Below are 19,099 nucleotides of genomic sequence, written 5' to 3' on the forward strand. Positions count from 1 at the left end.
TTCAAGACAAAGAGTTTATTTCTTGTTCCAAGACCTTCCCCCGGGTCATTTCCACCCATGCAATAAAATGGTGTTTTACACAATTGGAGGCTGCACTGAGTCTGATTATGGGAAAAAGCATTCTTCGAGTCACCTAATTACTTTCCCTCGATTAGGAGAGAACATTGCCCAATGGCAGAATCATGGATTGACATGCTTTACCTTCTAAGAGGTCCTTTGTCCTTGAATGTCACTTAAATACATTTCCTCTTTTTTTTCTCCCCTCCCCCCCTTCTAGCTTTTGGTTCTTTAAACTTCTGCTGTTGGGGGCCATGTGCTCAGGAGCTTTCTTCATTCCAGATCAGGACACCTTTCTAAACGGTACTAATGGGGTATTTTGGGTACCTGTTTGTTTTGTTTTTACCCATTTTGTCAGATTGCTCAGAAGTGCAGTCCAAAGTACCTTTGATAGTTTGAATTAATGTTTTTCTTTTGGCTTCAAAAGAAATTCCTGGCTTACCTGCGCATACTTTTTCCACCATTGCCTGTCTACCTCCCCTCTTCTCACTACCGCATGCCACTTCCAGGCAGGGTGTGAGAGGACTTCGGTACTCTGCTGGCCTGGGAGACCTTGTTCTTTCCAAGCACTGCACAGAAAACCCAGAAACAGGGAGCACAGGGCTGTCAACAGCTAAATGTCTGCTGCAGTGATAGTGGGACAGGAAAAGCATCTTTCAGTCTGTTTTTAAACTTACCTTATGTCAAGCTCCGTAGCATTGAATTATATTCTTTATTGTTAGAACCTGCCTTAATTCATTAATATGAAGCCTTTAATCATAGCTGAAACAGGGGGCTCTTTTTTATATGAGCTGAGGGAAAAACCTGAATTTCAGTGGTTCAGAGCATTTTGTTCAACCCAAATGGATTCACTTTCCTAAGTAAGGTATTAATATTTAGGCCGGGTGTGGCAGCTCACACCCAGCACTTTGGGAGGCTGAGGCGGGTGGATCACTTGAGGCCAGGATTTCGAGACCAGCCTGGCCACCATGATGAAACCTCATCTGTACTAAGAAATATAAAAATTAGCCAGGCATGGTGGTGTGTGCCTGTAATCCCGGCTACTCTGGAGGCTGAGACATGAGAATTGCTTGAACCTGGGAGGCAGAGGTTGCAGTGAGCCGAGATTACACTGCTGTACTCCAGCCTGGGCGACAGAGTGAGACTTTGTCTCAAAAACAAAACTAAACTAAACATTTAGATTGTGTCAGTTTATAAGGAATAGCCATAATCCTTCATAAGTTATGTATCAGGGCCTGGCTAGTTGTTTTTCATATACTCCCTAAGTCTTGCTTTTACCTAAAATACTGTTAAAAGTTTTAAAATTCTCTACAGAGATCCTTTTATGTATTAGAATGTATATTTGGAGAGAGAAGAGACCTAGAAACCCTCTGGTCTAGCTCAGTCTTTTTTTTTTTTTTTTTGAGATGGAGTCTTGCTCTGTTGCCCAGGTTAGAGTGCAGTGGCGCGATCTCGCCTCACTGCAGCCTCTGCCTCCCGGGTGCAAGCAGTTCTTCTGCCTCAGCCTCCCGAGTAGCTGGGACTACAGGCACGTACCACCACTCCTGGCTGATTTTTGTATTTTTAGTAGAGACAGGGTATCACCATATTGGCCAGTCTGGTCTCGAACTCCTGACCTTGTGATCTGCTGCTGCGCCCAGCCAAGCAAAGTCTTTTTTTTTTTTTTTTTTTTTTTTTTAAGACCAAGTCTCGCTCTGTCACCCAGGCTGAGTGCAGTGGTGCAATCTCAGCTCACTGCCACTTCCACCTCGCAGGTTCAAGCGATTCTCCTGCCTCAGCCTCCTGAGTAGATGGGATTATAGGCACATGCCACTATGCCTGGCTAATTTTTTTTTTTTTTCAGTTGAGTCGGGGTTTCACCATGTAGGCCAGGCTGGTTTCCAACTCCTGACCTCAAGTGATCCGCCTGCCTCAGCCTCCCGAAGTGCTAGGATTGCAGGCATGAGCCACCGTGCCCAGCCCCAGCTCAGTGATTTTTATAGACAAACTGGAACCCACGTGATGTGACTTATTCAAGGTTAAAAGATGGCCCTGCCATCTTTGTGGCAGAGCCAGAAGTCGAGCTGAGTCCTTGTCCGTCCCCTGTCTGAACCTTGTTTCCTTACTGGTCGTTGTTGACTTTTTACCCAATAAAATTTGAACCTTTGATTTTTTTGGCAGTCTGTGTTAGCTTTTAAGTTGTGGGTCATTGTGGATTTTATGAATGAGGGCATGTGTTAGGGTACCTGGCAGATGTCGTGTGGAGGATGAGCATGGATATTTCAGGGTCAGACTGCCTGTGTTCAGATCCCAGCTATACCATTTATTGACAGAGATGTTGTCAACCTACATAGATTCTCAATTTTTCTCTTCCGTAAAGTGAGTGAAACTTGTAATACATACCTTATATGGTCATGTGGGAATTGAATGTGTTAGGTACACTTACCTAGTAAAAATTAGCAGCGGTTATTCTCTTTTGAGCGAAATACAACGAAAGGTTGCCTCATTGTGTTCTTCATGGTCTTTTGCAGCCTGGCGCTATGTGGGAGCCGTCGGAGGCTTCCTCTTCATAGGCATCCAGCTCCTCCTGCTCGTGGAGTTTGCACATAAGTGGAACAAGAACTGGTGTGTGCCTTTATGGAAAGCTTCCCATTGACTCACAGAAACTGCCCAGTTTTGATAAAGGCTGTACTCAATTGCATTGCTAGGGATTTGCAGTTTTGTTTCTCTTTATACCTGCTTTTTTGTACCTCTTCATTTACTCCTCTCCTTCGTTTACTTCTCACGTTTTGACCCCCTGCCCCTACTCCCTTGTTTGGCCTCTAAGTCAGCCAGTGGTGTGAAGTAGCCACACTCAATCCCCTGCTCGTACCTGTCAGTCGTACCTGTCAGTCTCTGGTTTTGAGGGTGGCTAAAAAATTGGGTGGGCTTCATCTTAGCCTCCCATCCTCATGAAATTAAAAGTAAAATTAAAAAGTGAACACAAAAGTCAAACTTTGGAGGTGGAGATTCATCTTCTGCAGACTATGAGATAGAATAGTTCCCTCCTTTAAAAAAATGTTTGGGTCAGGCATGGTGGCTCATGCCTGTAATTCCAGCACTTTGGGAGGCCAAGGTGGGAGGATTACTTGAGCCCAGGAGTTTGAGACCAGCCTGGGCAACATACTAAGACCATGTCTGTATAAAAAATTAGCCGGACATGGTACAACATGCCTGTAGTCCCTGCTACATGGGAGGAGGAGGTGGGAGGTTCACTTGAGCCTGGTAGGTCAAGGCTTTGGTGAGCTGAGTTCACACCACTGCAGTCCACCCTGAGTAACAGAGCAAGACCCTGTCTCAACAAAAAAGATTTTTTAAATTTCTTTTCAACTTCCCAAGAGGGGAAAAAGGACTCCTTCATTAGGAAGATATGTTGTGCTACCTTAGAAAACCATCCTGTCTTTGAAAAAGGTAGACTCCTTCTAAGTGCCTTGGAAGTTGAGTTCATATCCTGGGCCAAGTGGGAGATGCCCAGCTATTAATAGCTACTTTTATTTCTTGCTAAGTCACACTGAGAAAATGACAACCGTTGAGTTCTAAGACCTAATTGACCCTTTTTGTGATTCTGGACAAAGCACTTAGCTGCTTTCTGCCTACCTTTTTTTTTTTTTGTGGGACGGAGTTTCACTCTTGTTGCCCAGGCTGGAGTGCAATGGTGCGATCTCGGCTCACCGCAACCGCCGTCTCCTGGGTTCAAGCGATTCTCCTGCCTCAGCCTCCGAAGTAGCTGGGATTACAGGCACATGCCACCACACCTGACTAATTTTTGTATTTTTAGTAGAGATGGGGTTTCATCATATTGGTCAGGCTGGTCTCGAACTTCTGACCTCAGGTGATCCACCCGTCTCGGCCTCCCAAAGTGCTGGGATTACAGGCGTGAGCCACTGCGTCCAGCCCTAACTTTCTTTACTTATAAAATATGAATAAAAACAACTGCCTATTGTACCCAGTAAGGCTTTTGTTTTTTGCATATTTTACAGGAATCATTTTATTTTATACTCAAATTTTTGAAATCATAAGTGCCATATGAATGTGAAGTTTACTTTTACCATGGACAAAACAAAATACACTGTCCAAATACTCTCAATACTTTTTATTCTGAATATGTTGTTCAACTTGGTAGTTGTTGTTTTCTTTTGGTTTTAAGGATCAAATCATGAGGTACAGCTGTTGTTGGGATGCATAAGTGAAAAGATAGAGTTAGTCATTTGACTCTTTGTTAAATATTGGATTAAGCATGGCCAAATATGAACAATTTTCAAATGGTTTACACAACACTGAATAGTCATACAAGTAGTCCTACAGATATGTTTTGCTATGTTTTAAAGTTCTAAACTCTATAATTATACAGATGTCTGCATTTGAAGTGGGCTGTTGTATCAGTTATTGTACAGTGTCTGCATTTTGAGTTATCCATGAGATCCAGTAATTTATGTTGTGGTCTCCACTAGATCTTGTTTTGAGGCAGCACCATTTTCTTTCTTTTTTTTTTTTTTTTTTTTTTTGAGACGGAGTCTCGCTCTCTCACCTAGGCTGAGTGCAGTGGCACAATCTTGGCTCACTGCAACCTCTGCCTCCCGGGTTCAAGTGATTCTTCTGCCTCAGCCTCCTGAGTAGCTGGGATTACAGGCACATGCCACCACACCCGGCTAATTTTTGTATTTTTAGTAGAGACAGGGTTTCATCATGTTGGCCAGGATGGTCTCGATCTCCTGACCTCGTGATGCACCCGCCTTGACTTCCCAAAGTGCTGGGATTACAGACGTGAGCCACCGCACTCAGCCTGAAGTTTTCTTAAAGATAAGCCAAATGGGTGACTATAATTGTATGGGACCCTATTTTCTCAGTAGTCCAGAAGAAATAATAAGTTGGAAGTGAATTTTAATTGATTAAAAATCACTCTTTCCTTGATTATTCTGAATGTGCTTTCTTTCTTTTTTTGAGATAGAGTTTTGCTCTTTTTGCTTAGGCTGGAGTACAGTGGTGTGATCTCGGCTTACCACAGCCTCCGCCTCCCAGGTTCAATGGATTCTCCTGCCTCAGCCTCCCAAGTAGCTGGGATTGCAGGTGTGTACCACCACACCCAGCTAATTTTGTATTTTTAGTATAGACGGGGTTTCACCATGTGGGCCAGGCTTGTCTTGAACTCCTGACCTCCAGTAATCCATCCACCTTGACCTCCCAAAGTGCTGTGATTATAGGCGTGAGCCACCACACCTGACCTGAATGTGCTTTCAATTTGATTTTTGTATTAGAAAATAAATTCATCATCCTAAAATTTTCACAAGTATACTTCAAATAAGGAACTTCATGGTAAAATATTAACAGTTTTGATCCTTGGTGTCTGATCTGCCCACTAAATAGTATGTTCTCTTGAGAACACTTGTGCTTCTTCAGTCTGACTTTAATGTTTTGATTGATTCTGAATCCATTTGCTGGGACTAATTATTGATGCCATGTTTTTAGCAGGCATTTTGGAAAAGTTTTTTTGCTTTAAAAACTTTCAGAAACTCAGTTAGAATGACTTAAAAGCTCTGCAACAAATAGTGTTGCTATTATCCAAGCTTTGAGGCATATATGCCAACAAAAATCCCTATTGTCAACATGTTTATAGTTTAACAGACTCTTGCGTATAAGAATCTAGAAAATATGCTCATTGCTCTTAATAGAATAACTAAAGTACCTTTTCTTCCCTTTTTCATTTATCTCTTTGTAAACATCCTGAGAAGTAGATGATCCTGAAAACAGTAGAGTAGAAAGGTCTTGGGCCTGGCAACCAGGAGATGCAGTTTTCAGTACCCCTTTCTTTTCTTCTTTTTCTTTTTCTTATTATTATTATTATTTTTTTTTTTTTTTTGAGATGGGATCTCACTTTGTCATCCAGGCAGGAGTGCAGTTGTGTGACCATGGCTCACTGGAGCTTCAATTTCCCAGGCTTAAGTGATTCTCCCACCTCAGCCCCCTGAGAAGCTGGGACTACAGGCATGTGGCACCACACTTGGCTAATTTCTTTTTTTTTTTTTGGTAGAGATGGGGTTTCGCCACGTTGCCCAGGCTGATCTTGAATTCCTGGGTTAAAGAGATCCTTTTGCCTTGGCCTCCCAAAGTACTGGGATGACATTGTGTTCGGCTTCAGTGCCCCTTTTAATGCTTGCTCTTTCACTCTTTCACAGTTGGCCCCTCTGACCTCAGTTTTCACACTTAAATAATGTGTTTGGACTAACTGGTGTGTTCTTTTTTTTCCTTTCTAGCTCAAATTTTGTGGTTTACAGTGTCAATTCTCTATTAGAATTGAAACAAAAGGCTTTAGGTGTCAAGTGTAAAGACTTTTTTTTGTATTTTTAGTGGAATGGGAGAGCACCAGAGGGCCTTAAGAAGGGAGGAATATAATCTGTTTTAAGTCAAGAAAGGTGAAAAGATGTCAGAGGTGCAAGTAAGGAGGTCGGGGGAGACAATCCAGGTGAGGGAGGAGTAGTCTGGAACTCTGTGGTACCAAGGAGCTGGATCCTCATATGTTCCAAAGCCAGCTCTGAGTGGAGGTGGGTGGGGGAGGGGAGAGCAGCAAGAAGCTTCCAAAGTGACCGCAGTTCTTCTGTGCTGTTCTCCCCTTCCCTTCCCTTCCCTTCCCTTCCCTTCCCTCTTTCCTTTTCCTTTTCCTTTTCCTTTCCTCTTTCTTTCCTTTCCTTTCTTTCCTTTCCTCTTTCTTTCTCTCTTCCCCCAACAATGGGAAGATGGAATTGCTGTTTTCTGAGGTTGGGATGATTGCACAATGGCAGGTTTGGGGGAGGGAGGAATGGAGGTGTCAATATCAGGAAGTTACCTTAGCCTGAATGTGCTAACTTTGAGATGCCAATTAGACCTTCGAGTGGGTCTCCAATTGTTAAATGAACAGTTGGTTAATATAAGTGACGTTCAGGGGAAAGGTTGGGGTTGAAGATTTAACTTTGGGATGGACTGTAAATATTAATTAACTGTAAGAAAGTCCTTCATATTCTAATAACATAACCAAAAAGAATAGTGAATAGAAGTGTTGGTCATCTCCCACCCACAAACCAGTCAGCAGTGTTTACCTTTTTCTGTATAATTCATGCTGTCTCCCCATCATCCATTATTATTTGCTCTTAGATTGTTTTTTCCTTTTTAAAATCCCATTTTCTCTCATTTCCTTTGTACGCCTTTTATGTTAGAATAATTCCAAGGCCATTGGAGTGTCTGGCACAGTTTCAGGAATATGACGGTCATTCTCATTTTGGCCTTTCCTCCCTATTTTCTTTGTTTCTGGCTGCAGGAATTTTTTCATCATTAAAACATTTTAACTGGGTTGCTTGAACACTTTCCAGTTTTGTGAGGGCATAAAGTAAGTTGCTTTTTCTGTGAGGTTTGGGAGAACGTGGTTACAAAGAGCAATTTAATCATAAGGCAGATGACAATGATTCATTCAATTCATTCTCCCTGTTGTTCTGTCTAGTTCATTTAGCATTTATAGATACTTTTCTTTGTTCTGAACAATTTCCTTTTTTGTGTGAGACAGGGTCTTCCTCTCTTGCCCAGGCTGGAGTGCAGTGGCATGATCTGGGCTCACTGCAACCTCTGCCTCTGGTGTCCAAGCGATTCAGCCACCCAAGTAGCTGGGATTACAGGCATGCACCACCATGCCCGGGTAATTTTTGTATTTTTGGTAGAGATGGGGTTTTGCCATGTTGGTCAGGCTGGTCTCGAATTCCTGACCTTGTAATCTGTCCGCCTTGGCCTCCCAAAGTGCTGGGATTACAGGTGTGAGCCACTGTGCCCTAATTTATTTTTTAATTGATGTATTGTAATTGTACATATTTATCAGGTACATTTTGACATGTTGATACATATATGTCATACAGTAATCAAATCAAGGTAGTTGGCTATTCATTACCTCATGGATTTATCATCTTTTTCTTTCTTTCCTTTCTTTTTTTTTTTTCTTTTTTTTAAAGAGACAGAGTCTCACTCTGTCACCCAGGCTGGAGTGCAGTGGCGCAGTCGTAACTCACTGCAGCCTTGAACTCCTAGGCTCAAGAGATCCTCCTGCCTCTGCCTCCCAAGAAGCTAGCTAATTAGCATGTCCAGCTAATATCTTTGTTTTTTGTTTTGGTTTGGTTTTTGGTTTTTGTAGATGGGGTCTTGCTCTGTTGGCCAGGCTGTATCATTTCTTTGTGTTGAGAATCTTCAAAAGCCTCTCCTCTAGCTGTTTTGTAATATACAATACCTTACTGCTAGCCATCATCACCCTACCATACAGTTGATCACCAGAATTTATTCCTATCTATTTAACTTTTTTTAATGTCAAATTTTCTTTTAGTATTCCCTGATACTATTTTAGATAAAGAAGCAGCACAGTTACAGGCCCTTCTCTTCAGTTCAAGGAATAAAGAGCTAAGGTCAGCCAATATGGTTCTTAGTAAAGGTAATTCTCTTTTCTCCCTAAGAAGATGGCATCCACAAGAGCTGTGGCAAAACTTTGTTTCTGTTTTTAAAAGTTTATTTATTATTATTATTAAATATTTAGGGCCAGGCACAGTGGCTCATGCCTGTAATCCTAGCACTTTGGGAGGCAGAGGCAGGTGGATCGCAAGGTCAGGAGTTCAAGACCAGCCTGGCCAAGATGGTGAAACCCCGTCTTTAATAAAAAGACAAAAACTAGCCGGGCATGGTGGTGGGTGCCTGCAATTCCAGCTACGAGGGAGGCTGAGGCAGAGAATTGCTTGAACCTGGGAGGTGGAGGTTGCAATGAGCCAAGATCACACCACTGCACTCCAGCCTGGGCAACAGAGCGAGACTCCATCTCAAAAAAAAAAAAAAAATTTAGACAGGGTCTCACTCTTGCCCAAACTGGAGTGCAGTCATGGCTCATAGCCGCCGTCATCCACCCGAGTTCAGGTGATCCTTCTACCTCAGCCTCCCAAGCAGCTGGGACTACAAGTTTGCACCACCACACGCTGCTAATATTTCTAATTTTTGTAGAGACAAAGTTTTGCCATGTTGCCCAGGCTGGTCTTGAACTCCTAGCTTCAAGTGATCCGCCTGCCTTGGCCTCTCAAAGTGCTGGGATTACAGGTGTGAGCCACCTCTCCTGGCAGCACTTTGGAGTAGAGACTATGGCACTTTGGGGCTCTATGTTTATGGAGAAAACTTGGAGAAGCCCAGTGAAGAGCACCTTTTTCTTCCTGCCAAAAACTGACCCAGGGTGGTTCACAGTTAGAATGGAGAAGCTAGAATAAAGTCTGTAGGTGGCTAAAGGAAATGAAGAGTCTCAGGACTGCTCAAACTCATTACACCAAACAGAGTTAAACCTGGAGACAGAGTCACGTGACACTGCTGTCTCCCTCCCACCTGCCCATAGATAGCTGTGACTTCCCAACCTTGTGTCAAAGGACTACACATTAGGTAGACCTCTACAGAAGGCAAAAGGCCCCGTGCATCCCGGATTACTGCCCTCAAATTGCTCATAAGTAAATTATCTGCTGATCCCTAAACCTTTCAAGATATGTATCTTCCCATAAAAAAGGGCATATCAGCTGTAACTTTTGGTCTGCGACCTAAGTCTAGCTCCTTGTCTATGGAATTGCAGTCTGTTACATTTCATACTGACAATGCCCATACAAGCTTATCTTCCCAGGTGCAGAACAAAGCCAGGAGAGCAGTCATTTCTCTGCCTACCCTGAGACTATATAATGAACTCTTCCTTTACTCCCTTTTGAAATGTTTATCATATCTCTTGTATAGCGGAGTTTACTGGGCACTAGTTAAAATCTCGGGAGAATGTCGCGTTTGCCTCACCACCTGTCCCCTTTAAAACTGCATGCCTTCTCCCCTTTAAAGAAATGGGTAAATCTGAGCCTTCTGCAACCTCTTTGGGAGCACCGACCACAGAAGATTCTGTGACTTGTGTGTTTTTGGGTGCACCCTCAAACCTCTGGCTCAGTAAACCTCGGTTGATTGAGACTGTTGCCTCAGTCTCTCATTTGGGTTGACATTATTCATTTTAATGAATGAATACATTTGCTGCAGAAAGTGGAATTCTCTCAGTGTTGAGAGAAAATTCTAAGCTTTAGTCAAGAAGTTTCCATATTTACCAGAACCTTCTAGCTTTGATAGAGCATAATCACTGCTAAAATAATGTGTTTTCTGGGCAGCTGGGTACCAGTGCCTGTGGCCTGTAGTATTAGTTACTGCCTGAGGGATGGTGAATGTTATCAGAGAATGGTGGGCTTCATTGACTTATCTTCTCTCCTCTCCCTCTTACCCACTTCCCGGAGAAACAGGACAGCAGGCACAGCCAGTAACAAGCTGTGGTACGCCTCCCTGGCCCTGGTGACACTCATCATGTATTCCATTGCCACTGGAGGCTTGGTTTTGATGGCAGTGTTTTACACCCAGAAAGACGGCTGCATGGAAAACAAAATTCTGCTGGGAGTAAATGGAGGCCTATGCGTGCTTATTTCATTGGTAGCCATCTCGCCCTGTGTCCAAAATCGTAAGCATGGTTTTTCCATTCTTCCTTATTTATATTTTCCTTAGTGTCTTTGAGCAAACTCAATGGTTTTTTTTTTTTTTTTTTTTTTTTTGAACTAGTGTATTCCTTAACTTACTGTGGATGTGTCAGTAGTGGGCAAGGTGGGGCTCCAGTCTCTTCATATCTCACGCTCGAGCTGTGATAGCCAAGCATTTCTCATGTCAAGAAAGACCTGAACTTAACGAAGTCAATGAATAGGAAGATACTGCCTTTGCTAAATAATGTACCACAAGGAGCCTTTAAATGGGAAATGCCTTCCAAGTATATCAAGTCAGTTGTTTATGAGCTTGCCTACAATCTCTGTGTAAAAGTTGAATGAAAGGGCCGCAGAAAGGGTTGGTTCTCGGGTCATCTTTCACTCAAGGCTGTGGGCAGTGTGGTCTGGGAGTCAGGAAGCAGGACATCCCATCCCAGCTCAGCCAGCAGCTGGCCCATGTGCTAACCTTCCTTAGACCCAGGTTCTTCCTCAGTGAAGTCAGTGGAAACATGTGAGCCTGACCTTGCTCATGGTCATTTCAAAGCCGGAAGGAAGAGACAGTGGGATTTGAAAGTGCTTTAGGAAGTATACATGTGAATTGTCATTTAGAAACTACTCTTGGTTTCTTAAGCCAGGATATAGTGTCTTTGGGCTTACAGTGAGATGTCCCTGGTCTGATGTTTTTTTGTGGGTGTCGGACCCTATAGGTGATGAAAATGCGCATGACATTCAGGTTCTAGGTAGGAAAATATAGGCGATAAATTTACAGCCCCCTTGAATCCTTTCTAAAATAGTGGTTTAAAAAGGCAACTAGTGGTCGGGTGCGGTGTTTCATGCCTGTAATCCCCACTTTGGGAGGCCAAGGCAGGCGGCAGATCATCTGAGGTCAGGAGTTCAAGACCAGCCTGGCCAACATGGGGAAACCCCGTCTCTACTAAAAATACCCAAAATAATTAACCAGCTGTGGTGGCGCACGCCTGTAGTCCCTGCTACCTGGTTAGGCCGAGGCAGGAGAATTGCTTGAACCCGGGAGGCAGAGGTTGCAGTCAGCCAAGATCCCCCGCTGCACTCCAGCCTGGGTGACAGTGAGACTCTGTGTCAAAAAAGAAGAAGAAGAAGAAAAAAAAAACTAGTCACAAATACTATGTTTTCCTCTACTAAAAATTTTAAGACCATTATTGAAATTGAGAGTATTTGCCTAATCCCTTTAATTGATCAGTTAAGAGTTCCTAGAACAACTTGATATTCTGATTAAAATCTTTGGGTTAAATCTTTATCTTTTGAAATAGGGATAATGTTCTGAAATATTTGGTTTAGTACCATTAGGTGCTAAGGGAAATCTTATTCCCTTGCCAAAGAGCAACATTATAACAGGGTCTGTTTTATGTCTTTATCGGTAATTATAATTTAATAATGATAATTTTGGAAACAAATTTGACCACAAGACTGAATAAAACTGCATCCTTTTATGTCAGTAAGTGGTCGAAAATTTCACGGGAAAAAAAGAGAGATCCCTTATCACATCCTGGTTACTCTGAAAGATCTGAACCTTTAGTTTACTTGAAATATTATAACTTTCAAAAAATAACAGATGGCTTGTGAAGTTTCAGAGAAAAATGAACACTTATACACTGTTGGTGGGAATGTAAATTAGTTCAACCATAGTGGAAAGCAGTGTGGCAGTTCCTCAGACCTAAAAACAGAACTACCATTAGGCCCAGCAATCTCATTACTGGGTATATACCCAAAGGAATATAAATGGTTCTCACATAAAGACACAGGCACACGTATGTTCACTGCAACACTATTCACAATAGCAAAGATATGGAATCAACCTAAATGCCCATCAATGGTATACTGAATAAAGAAAATGTGGTACATATACACTATGGAATCTGTGGAATACTGTGTAGCCATAAAAAGGTAAGAGATCATGTCCTTTTCAGGAACATGGATGGTGCTGGAAGACATTATCCTTAAAATGAACACAGGAACAGAAAACCAAATACCACATGTTCTTGCTTAAAAGTGGGAGCTAAATGATGAGAACATATGGACACATAGAGGGGAACAACACACACTGGGGCCTATCTATCAGAGGGTGGAGGGTGGGAAGAAGGAGAGGATCAGGAAAGATAACTAATGGGTACTAGACTTAATACCTGGGTGACGAAATAATCTGTACAACAAACCCCCATGATAATTTTCCCCTTACAACAAACCTGCATATACACCCCAAAACCTAAAATAAAAGTTAAAAATAAATGAATCAATAAATAACCTTAAAGCCCTTCTCCCAGTGAATGCTGAGCCCCATAGCCTTCCTCTTTAACCAAGAGCAATTCTTGTATTCTGTTCCCAAAAGCTTTTTGTCCATTGGCAGGTAAGAGCTTTTTGTCCTATCATAGATTGTGGTATGTGATGACCTTGTAGAATCCGGAATACATCCCCTGTGAAATCTGGTTTACCGCTTACTCCCCTCCCCAACTAAGCTATGCGATTTTATCAACAACGACGGTAATTTTTTTTCTGATCTTGGGATTTAAGAACTAATGTTACAAACCTCAGGGAGACTAGTCAATGTGTTTAAGTATAGCCATAGGCTTGATAAAATATTGGTAGAGAACTTGGCAGAACCTGACATCTTTAAAATAGCAATGTTCAGCTCAGTGTGTAACTTTCTCCCCCTTAATATCTTTTTAGTTTTATCTGAGAAACACACTACATTTTTTTTTCTCTTTTCTTTCCTTTAAAGGTAGATGCTCAAGTTTGAGGACTGTCATGGGGACTGTCAGGTTTTTTAGGCATATGCTTTCTTTTTCTTCAAATTAAAACCTGTTGTCTGTCTGTCTCTTGTCATTTTTCAGGACAGCCACACTCGGGGCTCCTACAATCAGGGGTCATAAGCTGCTATGTCACCTACCTCACCTTCTCAGCTCTGTCCAGCAAACCTGCAGAAGTAGGTAAGCCAGCCTGTTAGGGGGCTTGTGTTTGCGGTGTGAATATTTTCTTTCATGGAGGAGTGAACTATTGTTTAAATATTGGAGAGGCCATGGAGATAGAGAGCAGAAGGATGGCTACCAGAGGCTGGGAAGGGTTTGGGGGAGGTTTGGGAGGAGGTTGGGATGATTAATGGGTACACAATAAATAGGAAGAATGAATAAGACCTAGTATTTGATAGCACAACAGGGTGACTATAGTCAAATTTAATTGTACATTTAAAAATAACTAAAAGAGTATAATTGGACTGCTTGTAACACAAAGGATCAATGCATGAGGGGATGGATACCCCATTTTAGATGATGTGATGGTTACATATTTCATGCCTGTATTAAAACATCTCATGTACCACATAAATATGTACACCTACTATGTATCCACAAAAATTAAGTTGAAAAATAAATTATTAGAAGTGTACTAAATCACAATAGAGAGATGATCTAGACTTTTTCATCTCTCTTTTAAAGTTAAAAAAAGTCTTTAACTTGGGCTATGTAAAGGAAAATTCCCTTTTTCAATTCTTCCTGGTGTGTAGGACAGACAGGAGGAAAGGTTTGGCTGTAGAGTTTGCTTTTAGGCCTAAATAACCTCTTAATTTAGTTGTATTTCTTTTCTTTTCTGACTATAGCCGTGGAACAGAGAGAGTGGAAAGAATGTGGGGGAGTGGGGAGTGGGGAGCAGGATCTGAGCACAGATCCCGTGATTTACTGGCTATGTGACCTCAAACCACTCGTCCTAAATGACATTTATTTACAGAGACAGCCGACCATAGTGATTAGAGCATGAGCTTTGAAGTCGGACTGCCCGGTTTATAGACTGATCCTGCTACTTAAGTAACTTGCAGAAACTTAACTTACCCTCCCTATTACTTTTGTGATGTATAAATGTAAATATATACACACATACATACATATATACATACACATAAGCATATATAAATGTATGTTTGGGTATATTTGAGCTTATATAAATCAAATTAAATAAATGTAGTGTCTAAGAAAATTGAAGTTGTTTCCTCTTAAATTTGGAAAGCTGGTGCAATGATAATTTTGAAAGTTTTAGCATATATACATACTATTTATGGGCTTGTCCTTGTTGCTATTTACAGTGGAAAGTAATGTAAGTAGAGGTCTTAAGTAAGTATTGCCTATCCTGGATTTAATTTTTTTTTTTTTTTTTAATATTCTATCTTGACTCAGTAAGTGTACATAAATTTCGTCTCTTTAAGACTTTCTTTTATGTCTGTTTATGTATTAATTTCTGGCTTTAACTTACTGGGATTTTAATTTACAATATTTTTTAAATGACAGGTATCCCTTTAAAACAGAAAAAAAGGCTGAGCATGGTGGCTCATGCCTGTAATCTAAGCACCTTGGGAGGCTGAGGCAGGAAGATTGCTTGCAGCCAGGAGCTGAGACCAGCCTTGGCAACATATGCATCTCTACCAGAAAAAAAAACAACAAAAAAAAACAGAAAAAAAGTTATTTTAAATTTCAAGTGCTCTACATTTTTTAAATTAGCTTAAGAATAAAGATTCTTGAAACCACAGCATACACAGGGAAGTTTATAGCATTAAATGCCTACATCAAAAAAGCAGAAAGATCACAAATTAACAACCTAATGTTGTACCTGGAACTAGAAAATCAAGAAGAAACCAAACCCAAAGTTAGCAGAACAAAAGAAATAACAAAGATCAGGGCTGTGTTGAGTTGGCTCATGGTTGTAATCCTAGCACTTCGGGAGGCTGAGGCAGGCAGATTGCAGGAGCCCAGGAGTTTGAGACCAGCCTGGGCAACATGGCGAAACCCTGTCCCTACAAAAAAATACAAAAGAGTATCCAGGCATGGTGGCGCACATCTGTAGTCCCAGCTACTTGGGAGGCTGAGGTGGGAGAATCCCTGGAGCCCCAGAGGTTGAGGCTGCAGTAAACTGTGAGCTCTTATTGCACCACTGCACTCTACCCAGGGCAATAGACAGGGGCTTTGTCTCAAAAAAATGAAATAAGGAACTAAATAAAATACAGACCTCCCCCCACCAAAAAAAAGCCCATGAGAAAAATACAGAGGATCAACAAAACAAAAAAAAGTTGGTTTGTTGAAAAGATAAACAAAATTGATAAGCCCCTACCAAGAAGAGAGAAGACCAAATCAACAAAATTAGAAATGAAAAAGGAAAAATCACAATAATACCACAAAAGTACAAAGATCATTACAGACTATTATGAACATCCATATACTTACAAACTAGAAAACCTAGAGGAAATGGATACATTTCTGGAAAGCAAGAAAGAATAGAAATCCTAAACAGGCCAATGATGAATAGTGACACTGAATCAGTGATTTAAAAAATCTTCCAATAAGAAAAAGCCAGGACCAGATGGAGTCATAGCCAAATCCTACCAAACATATAAGGGAGAACTAATACCAGTCCTCCTGAAATTGTGCCAAAAAATGGAGGAGGAAAGAACTCTCCCTGACTCATTATACAAGGCCTGATATATCACCCTGATAACCAAAACCAGACAGGGATACAACAAAAAAGAAGATTATAGACCAATACCCCTGATGAACATAGATGGAAAAATCTTCAACAAAATACTAGCAAACACAATGTAATAGTACATCAGAAGATAATATACCATGATCAAGTGGGCATTATACCATGGATGCAAGAATGGTTCAACATATGCAAATTTATAAATATGATACATCATACATTACATATTACATAAACAGAATTAAAGATAAAAACCATGTGATCATTTCAATAGATGCAGAAAAAGCATTTGTTAAAATTCAGCATCTTTTCGTGGTAAAAAAAAACCCTCAATAAAGTAGGAACATAACTTTTGAGAACTGGACCAAGATAAGGGTGCCTACCTTCACCATGCCTATTCACCATAGTACTGGAAGTCCTAGCCAGGACACTCGGGCAAGAGAAAGAAATAAAAGGCATCCAAATTGGAAGAGAGGAAGTCAAATTATCATGTTTGTTGATGATATGATTCTGTATCTAGAAAACCCAAAAGGTTCCACCAAAACACTCTTAGATTTGTATAATGAATTCAATAATATTGAAGTATACAAAATCAACATACAAAAGTTACTAGTGTTTTGGCAGGGTACGTTGACTCACATCTGTAATCCCAGCACTTTGGGAGGGCAAAGTGGGTGGATCATTTGAGGTCAGGAGCTCAAGACCAGCTTGCCCAACATGGTGAAACCCTGTCTCTACTAAAAATATAAAAATCAGCGAGTCCTGGTGGTGCACACATCTGTAATCCCAACTACTTGGGAGGCTGAGACAGGAGAATCACTTGAACCGGGAGGGGGAGGTTGCAGTGAGCCAGGATCACACTACTGCACCCCCGCACCCCAGCCTGGACAACAGAGCAAGACTCCGCCTCAAAAAAAAAAAATTAGTAGTGTTTCTATACACCAGTAATCATCTAGCAGAGAACCAAATGAAGAAGCTGATCCCATTTACAATAGCTACAAAAAATAAAATAACTAAGAATACATTTAATGAAGGAGGTGAAAGATCTTTACAATGAAAACTACTAAACACTGATGAAAAACTTAGAGGGAGGGGCCATAAGTAGGGGCACATTCCTGTGATCCCAGCACTTTGGGAGGCCAAGGTGGGAGGATAGCTTGAGGCCAGGAATTTGAGGCCGGCCTGAGCAACATAGCAAAGCCCCATCTCCACAAAAAATTTACAAATTAGCTGGGTGTGGTGGCATGCACCTATAGTTCTAGCTACTCATGGGTTTGAGGTGGGAAGATCACCTGAGCCCAGGAGCTTGAGGTTACAGTGATCTATGATCAGGCCACTGTACACCAGACTGGGTGAAAGAACAAGACCACGTCTCAAAAAAAAAAAAAAAAATGCAAGCAAATGGAAAGACATCCCATGCTCATGGATCAGAAGAATAAATATTGTTAAAATAACCATATTGCCTAAAGCAGTCTTACACATTCAGTGCTATCCCTATCAAAATACCAATGATATTTTTCACAGAAAAACAATCCTAAAATTAGTATGGAAACAACAGAGCCAGAATAGGTAAAGCAATCCTAAGCAAAAAGAACAAAGCTTGGAGGAATCACACTTCAAAGCTGAAGGAGTCCCTTCTTCAAATTATGCTACAAAGCTACAGCAAGCAAAATAGCATGGTATTTGCATAAGAATAGATCCATGGAACTGCATAGAGAACCCAGAAGTAAAGCCACATATTTATAGCCATCTGGTCTTTGACAAAGTTGACAAGAACACACACTGGGGAAAGGATACGCTTTTCAATAAGTGGTCCTGGAAAATTTGGATTTCCTTATGCTGAACCCCTACCCTGTCTCTCACCACATACAAAAATCAACAAAAGGTGGATTAAAGACTTACATGTCAGACCTGAAACTATAAAAATACTGGAAGAAAACCTAGGAAAACTCTTCTGGATATTGCTCAAGGCAAAGAATTCATGACTAAGACCTCAAAAGCACAGACAACAAAAACAAAACCAGACAAATGGAACTATATTAATCTAATTAGCTTCTGTACAGCAAAAGAAATAATCAACAGCGTGAACAGACAACCTGCAGAATCAGAGAAAATACTTGCAAACTGTGTCTTACAGGGGAGCAATATGCAGAATTTACAAGGAGCTCAATTCAACAAAAACCACTAAATCCATTAAAAAGTGGTCAAAGGACATGAATAGACATTTCATTTTTTTTCTAAATAAGACATATAAATGGCCAACAGGCATATGAAAAAAATGCTCAACATTGCTAATCATCTGAGAATGCAAATTAAAACCATAACTAGATGCCATTTCACACCAGTCAGAATGGCTAGTATTAAAAAGACAAAAAGTAACAGATGTTGGCAAGGATGTGGAGAAATGGGAACACTTACATTGTTGATGGGAATGTAAATTAGCATAGCTACTATGGGAAACAGTGTGGAGATTTCTCAGAGAACTAAAAATAGAGCTACCATTTGATCCAGCAATCCCACTACTGGGTATCTGTGAAAAGGAAAAGAAATCATTATTTCAAAAAGATACCTGCACCTCTGTGTTTATCACAGCACATTTCACAATAGCAAAGATATGGAATCACCTTAAGTGTCCCATCAACAGATGATTGGCTAAAGAACACGTGATTTGGCCAGGCGCGGTGGCTCACACTTGTAATCCCAGCACTTTGGGAGGCCGAGGTGGGCAGATCACGAGGTCAGGAGATGGAGACCACGGTGAAACCCCGTCTCTACTAAAAATACAAAAAATTAGCCAGACGCGGTGGCGGGCGCCTGTAGTCCCAGCTGCTCAGGAGGCTGAGGCAGGAGAATGGCGTGAACCCGGGAGGCGGAGCTTGCAGTGAGCTGAGGTTGAGATCGCGCCACTGCACTCCAGCCTGGGGTACAGAGCGAGACTCTGTCTCCAAAAAAAAAAAAAAAAAAGAAAAGAAAACGTGATTTATATGTATACAAATATATATATA

General features: G+C 41.2%; 1 protein-coding gene across 4 annotated transcripts in view; it reads left to right on the plus strand.

Annotated features, from left to right (window-relative positions):
• The window catches only part of LOC105475076 (serine incorporator 5), a 142,144-nt gene that overhangs the window by 99,562 nt on the left and 23,483 nt on the right, over positions 1-19,099 (plus strand). For all 4 annotated transcript variants that reach the window (XM_071098757.1, XM_011730053.3, XM_071098758.1 and 1 more), the window contains exons 4-7: positions 278-360; positions 2,568-2,661; positions 10,371-10,582; positions 13,466-13,561. In XM_071098757.1, coding sequence (XP_070954858.1) covers positions 278-360; positions 2,568-2,661; positions 10,371-10,582; positions 13,466-13,561 — 485 coding nt within the window. The remainder of the gene's footprint in view (positions 1-277; positions 361-2,567; positions 2,662-10,370; positions 10,583-13,465; positions 13,562-19,099) is intronic.

Source organism: Macaca nemestrina, chromosome 6 (assembly GCF_043159975.1).
Source record: "Macaca nemestrina isolate mMacNem1 chromosome 6, mMacNem.hap1, whole genome shotgun sequence".
Classification (NCBI taxonomy): Eukaryota; Metazoa; Chordata; class Mammalia; order Primates; family Cercopithecidae; genus Macaca; species Macaca nemestrina.